The sequence below is a fragment of the Salvelinus namaycush genome, chromosome 22, assembly GCF_016432855.1.
Source record: "Salvelinus namaycush isolate Seneca chromosome 22, SaNama_1.0, whole genome shotgun sequence".
Taxonomy (NCBI): domain Eukaryota; kingdom Metazoa; phylum Chordata; class Actinopteri; order Salmoniformes; family Salmonidae; genus Salvelinus; species Salvelinus namaycush.
This window is the reverse complement of record NC_052328.1, coordinates 28,724,147-28,743,245: the sequence shown is the minus strand read 5'-3', so window position 1 is coordinate 28,743,245 and position 19,099 is coordinate 28,724,147. Positions and strand designations below refer to the sequence as shown.

Sequence of the window (19,099 nt, the reverse complement as noted above, 5' to 3'; positions counted from 1 at the left end):
TCGTCCTCCTCGTCCTCGGATGATCGGAGGTGGTCCTGTCTACACGGTGCGCCGCATCATGGACTCCAGACGGCGGGGTCGAGGGTACCAGTTTCTAGTGGACTGGGAAGGATATGGTCCAGAGGAGAGGAGTTGGATTCCTCGGCGACAGATTCTGGATGACGACCTGATTCGTGACTTCTACCGCCTCCATCCTGGCGCTCCAGGTAGTCCGCCCGGTGGCGTTCGTCGGAGGGGGGGTACTGTCACGAATCCCGCTTCCTGAGTCTGGGTTTGCCTGTGTGTCTGTCCTGGAGTGTGTTTCAGGTGTCCTGGAACGCACCCTGTCTGGTTGCCGGGCGAATTAGCTCATTGGGAGATTGATTTCACCCGCACCTGTTTCCCGTCAGTAATCTGCACACCTGTCCTGATCATCATCTCTACCCTTCAAAAGCTCTGACCTGACTTCCATTCCCTGCCGGATCGTTAGCCATGAACAGTATGTTGTGCCTGAGTACCAGACTCCAGTTGGATAGAATTTGTTTTGTTGTTTTCATTTACGTATTGCTTGCCTTGAAGTTACCTCCGTTTGTTTTGTCTTCAGTTACTCACCTGGATCATTCACTCCATTCCCGCCTGGTTGACAGAGGATTCTGCTACTACATTGGATTCACCTATTTCCTCTCATCTACTCACCACCGCTGCCCGCTACGCCATCTGGATATATCTACCTTTTCACATTTCACTGTAAATAAATACTCACCTTCTTCCTACGCTCCTTGTCCTGGTCTGCTTCTGGGTTCGATCTTGAAAGATCGTGACAGTTATACAATTTCAGAGTGGAACACTTTAGCAACTTTATCTTAAAACTACAAATTATTCTATCAGTCAACCAACCCTACAGTTTAGCTAAGCTGTCTTTTATCAATATGTAATGTAATGAGTTAACCTGAAACCTGTAGTCTTGTGGTACAGCAGCTTCCTGAGCTACTGCTGATGAGCTACCTTACAGGACAATGTGGTTTTGAGATGTGTCTATGACCAGGGTTTATTTCCTCGACACAGACAACGTTTATTGTTTCTTTTTCTATTCCTTTTTAGTCTTTTAAGACAGAGAGGCTTCATATCTGGATTTTGTCAAAACACCTTAAAACCACATAGACTGAATCGTGGTAGGTCTAATCATGGGTTTACTTTGAATCAGATTTTTGGTCTGGTCTGCGGAGATATTGGTCTAACTTAATTTGGAAAAAAGTACATGAATAAAAAATTTAAATTAATTTATTTGAATAAATAAAATCCTATTGACTGATCCACAGAATGTATTGTTACCAGCCAATCAGGGGCATGTTCACTTAAATAGAAGCAGAAAGAGGGGTACAGACAGTGATGTGTATAGGAGTCATTGTCGTCGGTGCCTCAGCCCTTGACACATACATCTGTGTACAGTTTGTACCACACAGAAAGACAAACCACACATGGCTCCTCATCTCTCCCTCCTCCTCCTCATCTTCACTAGACTCTCAGATAAGCGTAAAATGTTTTTATGAAGTCATAAAGTCTCATGGTTCAGTGCACTGCTGCTATCCTCCTATATCCAATGTTATATATAAACACCAAAGGAGGCTGGAGGGAGGAGCTATAGGAGGACAATGTTATAAATGGAACAGTATCAAACAAATGGAAACCACATGTTTGGCTCCTTTCCATTTAATCCATTCCAGCCATTACAATGAGACCAACCTTCTATAGCTCCTGCCACCATCCTCCTCTGATAAACTCTTAATCTCAGTAACACTGAAATACTGTGGAATTCCATTCATTCCTGTTGAAGACCGCTCCTTCTGAGGAGTACCAATATGGCAGACAGTTGCTTCAAACTCTCTAGATAGCTTCAGCAATCTAGGGTTCGTATACACTGAGGGTACAAAACATTACGAACACCTTCCTAATGTTGAGTTGCATTCCACAGAGATGCTGGCTCATGTTGACTCTAACGGTTTCCACAGTGTGTCGAGTTGGCTGGATAAACTTTTGGTAGTGGACCTTTCTTGATACACATGGGAAACTTTTGATTGTGAAAAACTAAACTAAGTTGCAGTTCTTGACACACTCAAACCGGTGCGCCTGGCACCTACTACCATACCCTGTTCAAAAGCACTAATCTTTTGTCTTCCCCATACACAATCCATGTCTCAAATGTCTCAAGGCTTAAAAATTCTTCTTTAACCTGTCTTCTCTTCTTCATCTACACTGATTGAAGTGGATTTAACAAGTGACATCAATAAATGATTGTATCTTTCACCTGGATTCACCTGGTCAGTCTATGTCATAGAAAGAGCAGGTGTTCTTAATGTTTTGTACACTCAGTGTACATCATTGCCTATGATATGACATGCGTTTCTTCTCCCTTGGTGAATTTGTGACTGTACTTCTGTGTTCAGGTACACCAGAACTCTATGCGGACCAACAGGAAGTGACTGGAGTAGAAGGAGGGAGTGTCACTGTCCGTTGTTACCATAGTAACACTGTGGTTAAGAAGTGGTTGTGGTGTAAGATGGGTATCTACTCTGTCCCCTTGGTGGGGAGATATTCAGGGATTTTAGATGGAACATCAGTGACATCACAGCAGACCATTGATCACAACAACAGACACATTTTAACAGTGACTCTGAATGGATTGAATATGGGAGATACTGGCTGGTACTGGTGTTCCAGAGGAGACCTCCAGATGCCTGTTCACATCACTGTCAATCAACTGACCACAACACAGAGTACCACACCTGCCTCCACCACCACCCCTACCCCCTCTTCCACCATCATCATCTCCACTGTTAATCAACTGACCACAACACAGACTGACCCCATCATTAGTAAGTAATGAGAGACCAGTTATAACCAAAAATGGAATGAGTTTTTCAAATTCACAGAATCCAACTGAAGTAATTTTGTTAATTTAAAACATTGATATATCACGCTGAAATTGTGTCGCAGGAGGTTCCGGACTGTGGACCGTCACAGGAGGTTCCGTACTGTGGACCGTTGCAGGAGGTTCCGGACTGGGGACCGTCGCCGGAAGCTCTGGACTGGGGACTGTCGCCAGAAGCTCTGGACTGGGGACCGTCGCCAGAAGCTCTGGACTGGGGACCGTCGCCGGAAACTCTGGACTGGGGGCTGTCGCCAGAAGCTCTGGTGCGTGGAGCCGGCACAGGTGGCACCGGATTACCAAATCTTTGTAATCATTAGTGACCTATGTTCCAGTAGAAAGTAAGAGGGTAGTAGTGACTCTTGTTCCCAAAACCCTTAGAGAAAGCTGAAATATATTTTAGTGACTATGATTATGGGGCTAAATTAGTCCATTTTATGCAATAGTTAATGTCTGCCACTGAGGGGGGAATGTACACACAAATAGAAGCAGGAAGAGAGTTACAGACAGTGAAGTCTGTTAACACTAGGAAGTAGAGTCATTCTGGCTGGTGCCTTGTTCCTTGACACACATTTATGCTCAGATAACATTTAATAATACATGCAGACTCAAACCCTCACATGGCTAACCATCTCTCCTTCCTCCTCCTCTTCATCATCTTCTACAGAGTCTCAGCAGGTATGTGAAACATGTTTCTATGAAGGTCTGAAGTCCAGTGGGTCAATTCATCGTAAACACTGTGTAATAAATCTCAATCATTAACAAGCTGTTTTATAGTTTATAAGTAATGGGGTTTTGTTTTCTGCAGAGCAGATTCTATTGTATTCAAACCTAAATGTGTTTTGTGTTGATATGTCCACAGGGAGGCATGTGTCTGTGCAGGACGGAGGCTCCATCACCATCCCATGTAGCTATGATCAGTATTACATAAACCATGTGAAATACTGGTGTAAAGGGTATGATTGGACTCGTTGCTCCTCTGTAGTACGCACTGACCATCCTAAGAGCACTGATAGGGCCTCAGTCTCTGATGACATCACCCAGACAGTCTTCACTGTGATCCTGACTGATCTGGAGCCAGAGGACTCTAATACCTACAGGTGTGTTGTGGAGATCAATGGAGGAATAGATAGCATGATACAATGGTTCTACCTATTTGTCACTACAGGTAAGATCCCTGCAACTCTTACAAATCAGTAAAGTAGAATAGGAAGTTCTCAGTAATGATGAGACACTCAGAAAATGCCAGCTTCCACAAACTACATGACTGGTGATCTCGTTTCATTTCCTTGTAACTAGTTCCTTGTCTTGTAACTGGTATTAACATTATTGTTCAAGTTGACCTGAGGAATGTAGGTATATGTCTATTTTATATTTTCTATATGTAGATGTTGGTGTAAACTTTGTTTAAAGTCCACTGTCTGCATTGTGTCTTTCAACGTTGACTATCACAAGCAGCACCATATCACCAAGTAACACAATGTGTAAATGTACTTGGAGAATAAAGGTCATACACCTACTAGATATAAAGGTCTGCTGCTGAGTTCTTTCTATGGTGTCTGTACCTCTGTGTTCAGGTACTCCAGAACTCTATGTGGACCAACAGGAAGTGACTGGAGTAGAAGGAGGGAGTGTCACTGTTCATTGTTACTATAGTAACTCTGGAGATATGAAGTGGTGCAGGATGGGTGGTGATTGTGTGATGTGGTATTCTTGGACTTTACATGGAACATCAGTGACATTAAAGCGGACTAGTAAAGCCAACAACAGAAAAGCCTTAACAGTGACTATGAGTGGACTGAAGATGGAGAACACTGACTGGTATTTGTGTAGAGTGGGAGAACTAGAGATGCCTGTTCACATCACTGTCAGTCAACAAACTGCAACACAGAGAACCTCTAAGATGACCTCAAGTTAGTAGATCAATCACATACTTTATGATCAATATGATTCACTTTGTTTTATCCACTGGCATCATCTGGAACTGATTGTAATATTAACTATGAATGTGATGTTGCTATACAACCTGACTATCTGGTTTACCATTAACTTCATTGATGCTATTGTTGTTTAACCTCACAGCAACCCAAGATCCAACCCCTCAACAACCCTCTGCCTCTCCAACTGCTGAGCCTGTTCAGACTGACAACACAAGTCAAGGAGTTGAGGGGAACATGGAGGAAGTCCACCAGAGGTTATTATCACTCCTTCAGCTGTATTATCCCACATATTGTTAGATAATATGAACACAGAGAAACATTACAATTCCATCATACACTACAACAGTTAATGATAACCAAACACCCTCCCTAAATGCATATAGAGACTGTTAGCACTTCCTCTTGGGTAGAAGAACATCTCTGTGGTTGCCTTGTGAAAAGTAGCAGCAATGTTGGTGTTATTCTCACTTATTTGCAAAGACAAGTTGCACGCACACAAAAAACGTTATTTGTAAAGTAATAATAATAATAATAATAATAATCTCAATAATAGTCATATCATCTCTTCATTTGCATTGTCAACTTCCACACATGTGAATAGATAAATAATTGTTCCATTCATCACAACAAGTGCATACAACAAATTATCAATTAATAATGATCTATTTTAATTGTATTTTTAATTGAATGTTTTATATATAATCCATCAGGTCCATAGATGTGAAAGTCCTACTCATCTCTCTGGGCATGTTGGTGGTGGTGACAGCTGGTATCCTAGTAACATGGAAGATGTGGAGAAAGCATAGTAAGTAGTCATTTTATGTGATTATAAAAAAGGAGAATAGTTTAGAAAATACTAAATGTATTAATATCGTGACCAACAGTATATTTCTTGCCTGTGATTTATCTTGAATGACAGAAAATATTTGGAGGAATTGTCTTTAAGAAATCTATTCAGAGGTATTATTGTACTATAACAAACTCAGAAGTATTTGACATCTCCCTCTATTTATTCCAGAGGACAATAAGGCCAAGGACCAGACAACTAACAACTCAGTGGTAGGATACACTTATTTAATTTTATTCTTTTCAACAATCTGCTTTTCTGTTCTAAATCTGGGATCATCTGCCATTTGACTCGTTACCTCTTCAGTTGATTATCAATGAGTTGACAAAAATTTCCCATATTCTAATGGAACCCAATCTCTTATAGTTCTCAATATGTTGAAAAATACTTTTAACAAGACAGATAACAGGAAATTGTCAGTTCACTAAACATACATCTGAAACAAACTGTGGTTTAGGTGGTAAATAGACAAGGCCTGTTCCTCTTTGTTATTTATTTCTTTGCAGTCTGCTGACCCTGAGGAGGACATTACATACAGCACAGTGACCCACACCAGAGAAACAGCACAGCAGGTACAAACTGAATAAACTGGTCTTGGTCTGTGGATATCTTGGACTAGAACCAATCACTCCATCTCTGCAGTGAGCCGGGGTTCGTTCGTTCGTTCGTTCTCTCTCTCTCTCTCTCTCTCTCTCTCTCTCTCTCTCTCTCTCTCTCTCTCTCTCTCTCTCTCTCTCTCTCTCTCTCTCTCTCTCTCTCTCTCTCTCTCTCTCTCTCTCTCTCTCTCTCTCTCTCTCTCTCTCTCTCTCTCTCTCTCCTAACTCAATTAAATTACATTTTGTTTTGTTTTTTTGGCATGGGAAACATATGTTTACATTGCCAAAGCAAGTGAAATAGATAGTAAACAAAGTGAAATAACAATACAACATTTACAGTAAACATCACACTCACAAAAGTTCCCAAATACACGTGCACATAGCCTGTCTTCCCTTGAGAGCCAGGTCAGCTTCCGGCAGCCTTTCTCAATAGTAAGGCTATACATAGTTAAATATTTCAAAAATTTTCGGTCTGTCACAGTGGTCAGGTATTCTGCCACTGTGTACTCTCTGTTTAGGGCCAAATAGCATTCTGGTTTGCTCAGCTTTTTTGTAAATTCTTAACAATGTGTCAAGTCATTATCTTTTTGCTTTCTCATGATTTGGTTGGGTCTGATTGTGTTGCTGTTCTGGGGCTCTGTGGGGTTTGTATGTGTTCGTGAACAGAGCCCCAGGACCAGATTGCTGAGGGGACTGTAGGTGATGGCTATTTTTAGGAAGGTTTGGGAATCGCTTCCTTTTGTGTGGTTGTACAATTAACGTCTCTTTTCTGTATTTTGATCATTAGCGGGTATCGGCCTAATTCTGCTCTGCATGCATTATTTGGTGTTTTACATTGTACACAGGATATTTTTGCAGAATTCTGCATGCAGAGTCTCAATTTGGTGTTGTCTCATTTTGTGAATTCTTGTTGGTGAGCGGACCACAGACCTCACAACCATAAAGGGTAATGGGTTCTATAACTGTTTCAAGTATTTTTAGCTAGCTCCAAGTCGGTATGTAAAATGTGATGTTCCTTTTGATGGCATAGAAGGCTCTTCTTGCCTTGTCTCTCAGATCGTTCACAGCTTTGTGGAAGTTACCTGTGGCATTGATGTTTAGGCCAAGGTATGTATAGTTTTTTGTTTGCTCTAGGGCAACGGTGTCTTGATGGAATTGATATTCGTGGTCCTGGCAACTGGACCTTTTTTGGAAGACCATTATTTTTTGTCTTACTGAGATGTACTAGCTGGGCCCAGGTTTGACAGAATCTGTGCAGAAGATCTAGGTGCTAATGTAGGCCCTCCCTGGTTGGGGACAGAAACACCAGATCAAGACGAAACAGTTGACTTCAGATTCTAGTAGGGTGATGCCGGGTGCTGCAGACTGTTCCAGTGCCCTCGCCAATTGAATGATATATATGTTGAAAAGTACAGATACCCCAAAAAAGTCTTAAGAAGTACTTTAAAGTATTTTACACAGTACTTTACACCACTGGTCCTTGTTTCCAAATATTGGGGAATGTGCCAGAGCTGTGGATTATGTTATAGAGTTTAAGTATAGCCAATTGGAATTTGTGGTCTGTATATTTTATTATTTCATTTAGGATACCATCAGCCCCGCAGGCCTTATTGGGTTGGAGGGTTTGTATTTTGTCCTGTAGTTCATTCAAAGTAATTGGAGAATCCAGTGGGTTCTGGAAGTCTTTGATAGTGGATTCTAAGATTTGTATTTGATCATGTATATGTTTTTGCTGTTTGTTCGATGTTACAGAGCCAAGTAGATTGGAGAAGTGGTTTATCCATACATCTCAGTTTTGGATAGATAACTGTCACGTTCCTGACCTGTTTTCTGTTATTTTTGTATGTGTTTAGTTGGTCAGGGCGTGAGTTGGGGTGGGCATTCTATGTTTTGTGTTTCTATGTTTAGGTCATTTGTAATTAGCCTTATATGGTTCTCAATCAGGGACAGGTGTTTGACGTTTCCTCTGATTGAGAACCATATAAAGGTAGGCTGTTCACACTGTTTGTTTGTGGGTGATTGTCTTCCGTGTCTGTGTATGTTGCACCATACGGGACTGTTTCGGTTTGTTCTTTCGTTTGATGTAGTCTGTTCCTGTTCGTGAGTTCTTCGTGTTATATGTAAGTTCTTAGTTCAGGTCTGTCTACGTTCGTTTTGTTATTTTGGTAATCATTTCAAGTGTTTTCGGTTTTCGTCTTTTCTTTAATAAAATCATTATGTCAAATTATCACGCTGCGCTTTGGTCCAATCCCTACTCCTCCTCTTCGTCTGATGAGGAGGAGGACAGCCGTTACAGAATCACCCACCAACCATGGATCAAGCAGCGTGAGAGGAACCAACAGCAGCGACCAAAGAACCCGGACTCGTGGACTTGGGAGGAAATATTGGACGGAAAGGGACCCTGGGCTCAACCAGGAGAATATCGCCGCCCCAAAGCTGAGCTGGAGGCAGCGAAAGCAGAGAGGCGGCGTTTCGAGGAGCTAGCTCGGAAGCAGGAGAAGGATCTGGGCTACACTACGTGGGAGGAGATCGACAGGTGGGCGATCAACCCAGGGCGAGTGCCGGAGCCCGCCTGGGATTCTCTGGCGCAGTGCGAGGAGGGATACCGGCGAATGGAGGCAGCACGACGACGCGGTAGGAAGCCTGTGAGTAAACCCCAAAAATTTCTTGGGGGGGCTAAAAGGGAGAGTGGCGAAGTCAGGTAGGAGACCTGCGCCCACTCCCTGTACTTACCGTGGAGAGCGAGAGTACGGGCAGACACCGTGTTACGCAGTAGAGCGCATGGTGTCTCCTGTACGTGTGCATAGCCCGGTGCGGGTTATTCCACCTCCCCGCACTGGTCAGGCGACGGGGAGCATACAACCAGGTAAGGTTGGGCAGGCTCGGTGCTAAAGGGAGCCAGTACGCCTGCACGGTCCGGTATTTCCGGCGCCACCTTCCCGCTCCAGGCCAGTACCACCAGTGCCTACACCACGCACCAGGCTTCCAGTGCGTCTCCAGAGCCCTGTTCCTCCTCCACGCACTAGCCCTATGGTGCGTGTCTCCAGTCCAGTACCACCAGTGCCTACACCACGCACCAAGCCTCCTGTGCGTCTCCAGAGCCCTGTACGCACTGTTCCTTCTCCCCGTACTCGCCCTGATGTGCGTGCCCTCAGCCCGGTACCACCAGTGCCGGTATCACGCACCAGGCCTATAGTACGCCTTGAGAGTTCAGTGTGCCCTGTTGTTGTTCCCCGCACTAGCCTGAAGGTGCGTGTCCTTAGCCCGGTACCTCCAGTTCCGGCACCACGCACCAGGCCTACAGTGCGTCTCAGCCGGCCAGAGTCTGCCGTCTGCCAAGCGGCGCCTGAACTGCCCGTCTGCCAAGCGGCGCCTGAACTGCCCGTCTGCCAAGCGGCGCCTGAACTGCCCGTCTGCCCAACGGCGCCTGAACTGCCCGTCTGCCCAACGCCGTCTGAACTGTCCGTCTGCCAAGCGCCGCATGAACTGCCCGTCGGTACTGAGCCTTCAAAGCCTCCCGTCTGCCATGAGCCTGCAAAGTCGCCCGTCTGCCATGAGCCTTCAGAGCCGTCCGCCAGACAGGAGCCGCTAGAGCCTTCCGCCAGACAGGAGCCGCTAGAGCCTTCCGCCAGACAGGAGCCGCTAGAGCCTTCCGCCAGACAGGAGCCGCTAGAGCCTTCCGCCAGACAGGAGCCGCCAGAGCCTTCCGCCAGACAGGATCAGCCAGAGCCTTCCCGCCAGACAGGATCAGCCAGAGCCTTCCGCCAGACAGGATCAGCCAGAGCCGTCAGCGAGCCATGACCAGCCAGAGCCGTCAGCGAGCCATGACCAGCCAGAGCCGTCAGCGAGCCATGACCAGCCAGAGCCGTCAGCGAGCCATGACCAGCCAGAGCCGTCAGCCAGCCATGACCAGCCAGAGCCGTCAGCCAGCCATGACCAGCCAGAGCCGTCAGCCAGCCATGACCAGCCAGAGCCGTCAGCCAGCCATGACCAGCCAGAGCCGTCATCCAGCCATGACCAGCCAGAGCCGTCATCCAGCCATGACCAGCCAGAGCCGTCATCCAGCCATGACCAGCCAGAGCCGTCATCCAGCCATGACCAGCCAGAGCCGTCATCCAGCCATGATCCGCCAGAGCCGTCATCCAGCCATGATCCGCCAGAGCCGTCATCCAGCCAGGATCCGCCAGAGCCGTCATCCAGCCAGGATCCGCCAGCCAGCCAGGATCCGCCAGCCAGCCAGGATCCGCCATCCAGTCCGGAGCCGCCGTCCCTCAGTCCGGAGCCGCCGTCCCTCAGTCCGGAGCCGCCGTCCCTCAGTCCGGAGCCGCCGTCCCTCAGTCCGGAGCTGCCCCTTATCCCGGTGCTGCTCCTTATCTTGGTGCTGCTCCTTATCTTGGTGATGCCCCTTAGTCCGGAGCTGCCCCTTAGTCCGGAGCTGCCCCTTAGTCCGGAGCTGCCCCTTAGTCCGGAGCTGCCCCTTAGTCCGGAGCTGCCCCTTAGTCCGGAGCTGCCCCTTAGTCCGGAGCTGCCCCTTAGTCCGGAGCTGCCCCTTAGTCCGGAGCTGCCCCTTATCCCGGTGATGCCCCTTATCCCGGTGATGCCCCTTAATTTAGGTGGGTTTATTTGGAGGGTGGTCATTGAGAGGGGGATACGAAAGCGGGGATTGACTATGGTGGGATGGGGACCGAGCCCAGAGCCTGAGCCGCCACCGTGGACAGATGCCCACCCAGACCCTCCCCTAGACTTTTGGTGGTGCGTCCGGAGTTCGCACCATGGGGGGGGGGGGGTTCTGTCACGTTCCTGACCTGTTTTCTGTTATTTTTGTATGTGTTTAGTTGGTCAGGGCGTGAGTTGGGGTGGGCATTCTATGTTTTGTGTTTCTATGTTTAGGTCATTTGTAATTAGCCTTATATGGTTCTCAATCAGGGACAGGTGTTTGACGTTTCCTCTGATTGAGAACCATATAAAGGTAGGCTGTTCACACTGTTTGTTTGTGGGTGATTGTCTTCCGTGTCTGTGTATGTTGCACCATACGGAACTGTTTCGGTTTGTTCGTTCGTTTGATGTAGTCTGTTCCTGTTCGTGAGTTCTTCGTGTTATATGTAAGTTCTTAGTTCAGGTCTGTCTACGTTCGTTTTGTTATTTTGGTAATCATTTCAAGTGTTTTCGGTTTTCGTCTTTTCTTTAATAAAATCATTATGTCAAATTATCACGCTGCGCTTTGGTCCAATCCCTACTCCTCCTCTACGTCTGAAGAGGAGGAGGACAGCCATTACAATAACTCTTCGTGTTGTTGTTTGTTCATAGTTTCCCAATTTTCCCAGAATTGGTTAGATTCTATGGATTCTTCAATTACATTGAGCTGATTTCTGACGTGCTGTTCCTTCTTTTTCCGTAGTGTATGTCTGTATTGTTTTAGTGATTCACCGTGGCGAAGGCGTAGGCTCAGGTTTTCTGGGTCTCTGTTTTTGGTTGGATAGGTATCTCAATTTCTGTCTTAGGTTTATGCATTCTTCATCAAACCATTTGTCATTGTTGTTAATTTTCTTAGGTTGTCTGCTTGACATTTTTAGATTTGATAGGGAAGCTGAAAGGTCAAATATACTGTTTAGGTTTTCTACTGCCAAGTTTACACCTTCACTATTACAGAGAAACATTTTGTCCAGGAAATTGTCTAGAAGGGATTGAATTTGTTGTTGACTAATAGTTTTTTGTTAGATTTCCACACTACGTTCCTTCTATCTATAGCATTTCTTAATATTATTCCGTTCCTTTGGCTTTGATGCCTCAAGATTGAGCATAGCTCTGTTCAAGTGGAGTGTGATTTTGCTCTGATCTGATAGGGATCTCAGTGGACTGACTGTGAACAATCTAAGAGACTCAGTGGCCTACAGTACTACTGCCAAGAGATGAGCTATAGATGTACCTACCGTAGGAGTCCCCTCGAAGCCTACCATTAACTATGTACATACCCAGCGTCCGACAGACCTGCAGGAGTTGTGACCCATTTTTGTTGGTTATGTTGTCGTAGTTGTGTCTAGGGGGGCATATGTGGGAGGGAATTCTCCAGGTAGGTGTTTGTCCCCCTGTGTTCTGAGGGTGTCAGGTTCCTGTCCAGTTCTGGCATTTAGGTCGCCACAGAATAGTACATGTCCCTGAGACTGGAAATTGTTGATCTCCCCCTCTAGGATGGAGAATCTGTCATCGTTAAAGCAGAGGGATTCTATTGGGGGGATATAGGTAGCACACAAGGACATTCTTCTCTGTAGAGATCATTTCATTATTAGTTTCTAGCCACACGTAAAATGTTCCCTTTTTTGACTAATAGAGTGGGTTAGGTCTGCTCTATATCAAATTAGCATTCCCCCTGAGTCTCTTCCCTGTTTGACACCTGGTAGTTTGGTGGATGGGAATACCAGCTCTCTGTAGCCTAGAGGGCAACCAGTTGATCCATCTCCTTTATACCATGTTTCTTGTAGGATGACAATGTCTATATTTCTAATTTCTTTGAAGTCTGGGTTCCTGCTCTTTAGGACAAAGGCAGATGACCTCAGACCTTGTATATTCCAGGATGAGATAGTTAATGCTTTGTGTTTCATAGTGTCTAGTGTTGTTTTTGAGTGGTTTAGGCCCTGACCATCACAGTAGGTGTGAGCAGAGCATGTTGAGCATCTCATACATACCTCTTAGGTTGCAGGATGGGGCTTGGGCGGGTGTAATAGTGGGGGTTTGGCCTGTTGCTCTACTCACGGCTTGGGTGTGGGCAGAAGGGGCCTAGGTCTGATACGGGGGGGGCTATAAAGGGTGTGGCCAGGGTTTGCTTGGGGTGGTCTTAGCTGGTTGGGGTGTGGCTGGTGATGCTGTGGTCTGGGTGTAGGTCATCTTGGCATGGATTCTCTAAGTGCAGGTCTTTCAGGAGGGGGTCTTACAGATCTGGGTTGGTGTCTCGCTGGTCTGGGCGGGGTGTCCGTTGCTCTGTTGCTCCTGTGTGAGTTGCTGGGGGTACGGTTGAGGGTGACGTCCTTCAGGGTCCTGGCAAAAGTTGAGATTGCTGCTTTGTAGAGGTGGACCTGGTCATAAACGCTGTTCAAATCCAGGTTTGAATAGTGGCCAGGTAGACATTAGCTTTTGAGGCACAGTCTCGCGAAATGCTTGCAATCAACTGCTGTTTGGTGACAGGGTGAAAGTATTTTTGGCATCTCTGCAGTGTGAGCTGGGGATCTCTTTCTCTCTCTTTCTCTTTCACTTTCTCTTTATCCTCCATCTCTGCAGTGTGAGCTGGGCTTCTCTCTCTCTGTCAATCGTGATGTACAGCACTGTGCTGCCTGATCAGTTCAGGACAGCAGAGAAGGTCAACATATGGCTACACTCATCTCGACTCTTAGACAACATTATTGCTGTTACTCATAAAACGTCATAGCTTTAGCAAATGTTTATCTGTTTAGAAAACAATTGTATTTACAGTATCATTTTCTGTCTTGGAACAAGCAATAGGTAAATGTACACTATAACAATATAACAATACATTTTTGTTATTTGTGTCTCTATCAGCAGGATCCATTTCCTGAAGCTGATGATGTCACATACAGCACTGTCATCCTCCAGCACAAGGCCCAACTAAAAGGACAGACCAAGGTAAAGCTGTTCTACTGATTATCCTCAGCTAGTATTATGTTTTCAGAAACAACAGTAGGTGATTGTTTCCTCAGTGTTAATATAGTCATGGTTATGTCACCATTATAGCTGTAGGCCTAATATATCACCTTTATGTTACATATAACAATTATAACTGTCTACACTTTTAAATTCACTGAGAACTGTGTTTTTATAGTGTACTCTCCATCATGACAGAAGTGTCCCTGTTCACCTCTCTCCCTGTTCCTCCTCTGTAGTCAGCAGAACCAGATGATAATGTGGTCTACAGCTCACTAGCTCTACAGGTGACCACACAGGTCAGTGTTGGTGTCTCCTCTGTCTGTTGTACCAGATGATGCTGATCTCTCAACAAAGAGACAGACAACTCCACATTACTATGTGTAGTAAACATCACTCTTTAACCACACACATCTTTATCAGTGTATTTGTTTTGCTGCATGTAAAACTGTATTATCAAATTGTGACCAGCTAACCTAACTGTTATCAGCGTGTATCCATAACATTACAGTGTGGACTGTGCCTGGGATTATGGTGACGTTGCCCCTAGATGCTGATCTTGGGTCAGATTTCATTTTTTTCCCCACCTAAGGTTAGGATAGGAGGAGGGGAAACTGATCCTAGATCTGTATCTAGTGGAAACGTCACAATGGAGAATGTGACTGAAGGTTTCACTTCCTCTCCAGCAGAGGGCAGCAGCACAATAGTGACTGACTGAGAAGACCTTGGTTGAGTCCTTTTACTGGAAGGACAGAACACTCCCCTCTCCTGTGTTACATCATCTATCTGCCTCCAATATGATTCTGTCATAACTCTTAACCCACCCCAGAAAGACCCTTCTATTCTTTAGTGTAATAAACTACTGAAGACAGTCTGCTGTGTTTGTTCTGATTATCAACACATTCTGTCATTAGTTGTTCCATCCACCTTTCCTCTTGTCTGTTGTTTCTTACATCATGATCTTATTGATCTCATCTAGTTAAATGTCCTATGCCTGTAACTAATCACTAATCGTGTATTAAGATCTTAGTATATATAGCTACTCTCTATAATAACTACTGTACTGCAATAATAAAATGTACTATATACAGTGGGGAGAACAAGTATTTGATACACTGCCGATTTTGCAGGTTTTCCTACTTACAAAGCATGTAGAGGTCTGTAATTTTTATCATAGGTACACTTCAACTGTGAGAGACGGAATCTAAAACAAAATCAAGAAAATCACATTGTAAGATTTTTAAGTAATTAATTTGCATTTTATTGCATGACATAACTATTTGATACATCAGAAAAGCAGAACTTAATATTTGGTACAGAAACCTTTGTTTGCAATTACAGAGATCATACGTTTCCTGTAGTTCTTGACCAGGTTTGCACACACTGCAGCAGGGATTTTGGCCCACTCCTCCATACAGACCTTCTCCAGATCCTTCAGGTTTCGGGGCTGTCGCTGGGCAATACGGACTTTCAGCTCCCTTCAGCTCCATAAGAAGCATCTCAAGGTTCTGGACTGGCTAGGCCACTCCTTAGTTGCCCTGGCTGTGTGTTTCGGGTCGTTGTCATGCTGGAAGACCCAGCCACGACCCATCTTCAATGCTCTTACTGAGGGAAGGAGGTTGTTGGCCAAGATCTCGCGATACATGGCCACATCCATCCTCCCCTCAATACGGTGCAGTCATCCTGTCCCCTTTGCAGAAAAGCATCCCCAAAGAATGATGTTTCCACCTCCATGCTTCACGGTTGGGATGGTGTTCTTGGGGTTGTACTCATCCTTCTTCTTCCTCCAAACACAGCGAATGTAGTTTAGACCAAAAAGCTCTATTTTTGTCTCATCAGACCACATGACCTTCTCCCATTCCTCCTCTGGATCATCCAGATGGTCATTGGCAAACTTCAGACGGGCCTGGACATGCGCTGGCTTGAGCAGGGGGACCTTGCGTGTGCTGCAGGATTTAAATCCATGACGGCATAGTGTGTTACTAATGGTTTTCTTTGAGACTGTGGTCCCAACTCTCTTCAGGTCATTGACCAGGTCCTGCCGTGTAGTTCCGGTCCAACAAAGTTTCAAAAAAACTTTACGGAAAAAGCAAATCATGCAATAATCTGAGACGGAGCTCAGACGACAAATAGCCAAATTAGCCGCCATGTTGGGGTCAACAGAAACCAGAAAATACATGATAAATGTTTCCTTACCTTTGAGGAACTTCATCAGAATGCAGTCCTAGGAATCCCAGGTCCACAATAAATGCTTGATTTGTTCGATAATGTCCGTTATTTATGTCCAATTAGCTACTTTGGTTAGCGCGTTTGGTAAACAATTCCAAAGTCACAAAGCGCGACCACTATAACATGACGAAATGTCCAAAGGTTCCGTTACAGTCAGTAGAAACATGTCAAACGATGTACTGAATCAATCTTTAGAATCTTGTTAACATACATCTTGAATAACGTTCCAACCGGAGAATTAGATTGACTTCAGAAGAGCGGTGGAACGGACGTCCTCCTCATGTGAAGGTGCATGGTGAATGCGTGATCAGCTGTGTATAGGAGATATTGGTCTAACTTTATTGGGGAAAAAGTACATAAATAAAAAATGTAAATTCATTTATTTGAATATATCAAATCATATCAATTGTATTGACTGATCCACAGACTGTATTGTTACAGCCAATCAGGGGCATGTTCACTTAAACAGAAGCAGAAAGAGGGGTACAGACAGTGATGTGTATAGGAGTCATTGTCGTCGGTGCCTCGGCCTTGACACATACATTTGTGTACAGTTTGTACCACACAGAAACACAAACCACACATGGCTCCTCATCTCTCCCTCCTCCTCCTCATCTTCTCCAGACTCTCAGGTACAGGTAAAATGTTTTTATGAAGTCATAAAGTCTCATGGTTCAGTGCACTGCTGCTATCCTCCTATATCCTGTTATATATAAACACCAAAGGAGGCTGGAGGGAGGAGCTATAGGAGGACAATGTTATAAATGGAACAGTATCAAACAAATGGAAACCACATGTTTGGCTCCATTCCATTTATTCCATTCCAGCCATTACAATGAGACCAACCTTCTATAGCTCCTGCCACCATCCTCCTCTGATAAACTCTTAATCTCAGTAACACAGAAGTAAAAGGCGGTATCTGCCCACAGGAGATGAATAAACACTAGATGACTGACAGGGGGCACTGTTTTGAAGCAACTGCACTGCCATTATCTGAAGATATAGAAATGCATTTAGTAATGTCTACACACATTTTTGCGGAGTATATTCTATTACAGACACCTTAAAGGCCCAAAACGTGATTTTCCTGTGTTTTATATATACTGTATTTCCAAACTATGAGGTTGGGAAATACTGTGAGATTGTGAAAATTATGTTAATGCCCTTTTAGTGTAAGAGCTGTTTGGAAAGAGCCTAAAATGTCAGCCTGTTTTGGTGGGACGGAGTTGTGGCATTCCATGGTGCCATCACCATGCTGTAAATTAGTTAATATACACTTGGATGTTCCCACCCTGAATGCTGATTGGCTGACAGCCATGGTATATCATACCATATACCACGGGTATGACAAAACATGTATTTTTACTGCTCTAAATACGTTGGTAACCAGTTTTAAATAGCAATAAGGCACCTGAAGGGTTTGTGGTATATGGTGTGGCGGATGAATCAGAATTAGTTGGGTAACATAGATAATTAATGTTTTATTTGCATAATATGCTTATGTGAGATACTTGTCATTAGAATGTATCCTTTTGGACTATAGTGTTGGCAGTTGCACTTTTCCCTAAGCTGGGGCTCAGTCACTTGGGGCACAGAGAGGGGAAAGGTCAGGCTTGTCTTTCACATGTCCTTGGTGCTATGCAGAATATCAGAAAGGGAAGAGGACAAAATGGAACATTGTCTTCATATGTGAATGTGTCTTTACCTATTCTTAAACCATGTGAAGGGATGGCGTGATTAATTGGGAACCAATTACTTGTCTCCACAATGTCAGTGCGCAAGTCACTCCCTCCTTTTCCCATTGGGGGGAGGTGTATGGCAGTGTCTGGAAACATTGTATGTCCTCTCTAATCTTACACTTATCCTGGGATAGTGTATGACCTAGAGGCTCAATCCCCTCAGTGAGCTTGTCCAGGAGTGGGGTCAAGAGGGGGTTTACTTGAGATGGGAGTATCTAGAGTTGATAATTGATATATGCCATTGGATGAGTTGGTGTTTTTGTACTATGAAGTACCAGGAATGAGATTAGAACCTTGTCTGAGGGACCAAACTGAACGATAATTTATAGCGAATGTTATAGCAAATGTTACAAAGTCTTTCTTTGTGAACTCTTCCTAAGATCTGTGATTTGTCAGTGTAAGTTGAGAGGGGTGTATCTTGGCTATAAAAGATCTTTGTACTTTTCTGTTGGTACTTCTCAACGGTTCATTAGAAATAGTGAATTGTTGAAAGTCAAATACTATTGCAAAGCTTATTATTATTAAAGATGTAGTTTAAGTATAACTCTGACTGGTGTGTAGTTTGTAACTCTCCTCATTTGGTAAAGCAGAAATATGCCACCACAATGGCCAATATACTACAGCTAAGGGCTGTATCCAGTCTCTCTGCGTTGCGTCGTGCAAAGAACATCCCTTAGCCGTGGTATATTGGCCATATACCACACCCCCTTCTGCCTTATTGCTTTAAGTCCAATAAGAAAGAGAGTTCAAAAGCTATCTACCAGGAACAGGTAATGAGGGATGAGCCTGGATAAATGTAACCACTAAAATTCATAGACAGAGCTATGGATGCAAAGAGTGACCATCCAAGCTTTCACAATAATAGTTTTAAGCATGTTTACAAACATGGGAGTAAAAAACATTTAAAAACATTTTAAATCAAATTTCTTGAGAGTACTAATATTTCTGTCCTCACTACAACAGAGAAATACGTAAAGTCTCGTTCCAGTCACCTTTTCACCTCATTTATCACATCTCAATAGATGGTCCAGGTATCCTCATGACATGGCACAAGTGGGGGATGGACCTTTCCTCTTTTGTTGTCCATCGTTCCTCTATTGTTCCCACAAGGGTGCGGCTGATGACGTCACAGATTCCCATTTGACCAAAACCTTGAAACTAAAAACACTATTTTGCTCAAAACCTATTTT

At 44.5% G+C, this 19,099-nt stretch overlaps 1 protein-coding gene across 1 annotated transcript; it reads left to right on the top strand.

Annotated features, from left to right (window-relative positions):
- Window positions 1-3,470: 3,470 nt before the first annotated feature.
- On the top strand, window positions 3,471-14,732 carry LOC120017443 (polymeric immunoglobulin receptor-like). The gene is made up of 9 exons (XM_038960190.1): window positions 3,471-3,583; window positions 3,768-4,073; window positions 4,483-4,818; window positions 4,988-5,099; window positions 5,556-5,650; window positions 5,864-5,904; window positions 13,843-13,923; window positions 14,181-14,240; window positions 14,628-14,732. The coding sequence occupies exons 1-9, from the start codon at window positions 3,526-3,528 to the stop codon at window positions 14,646-14,648; spliced, it is 1,110 nt and encodes a 369-aa protein (XP_038816118.1). The 5' UTR covers window positions 3,471-3,525; the 3' UTR covers window positions 14,649-14,732.
- Window positions 14,733-19,099: the final 4,367 nt, after the last annotated feature.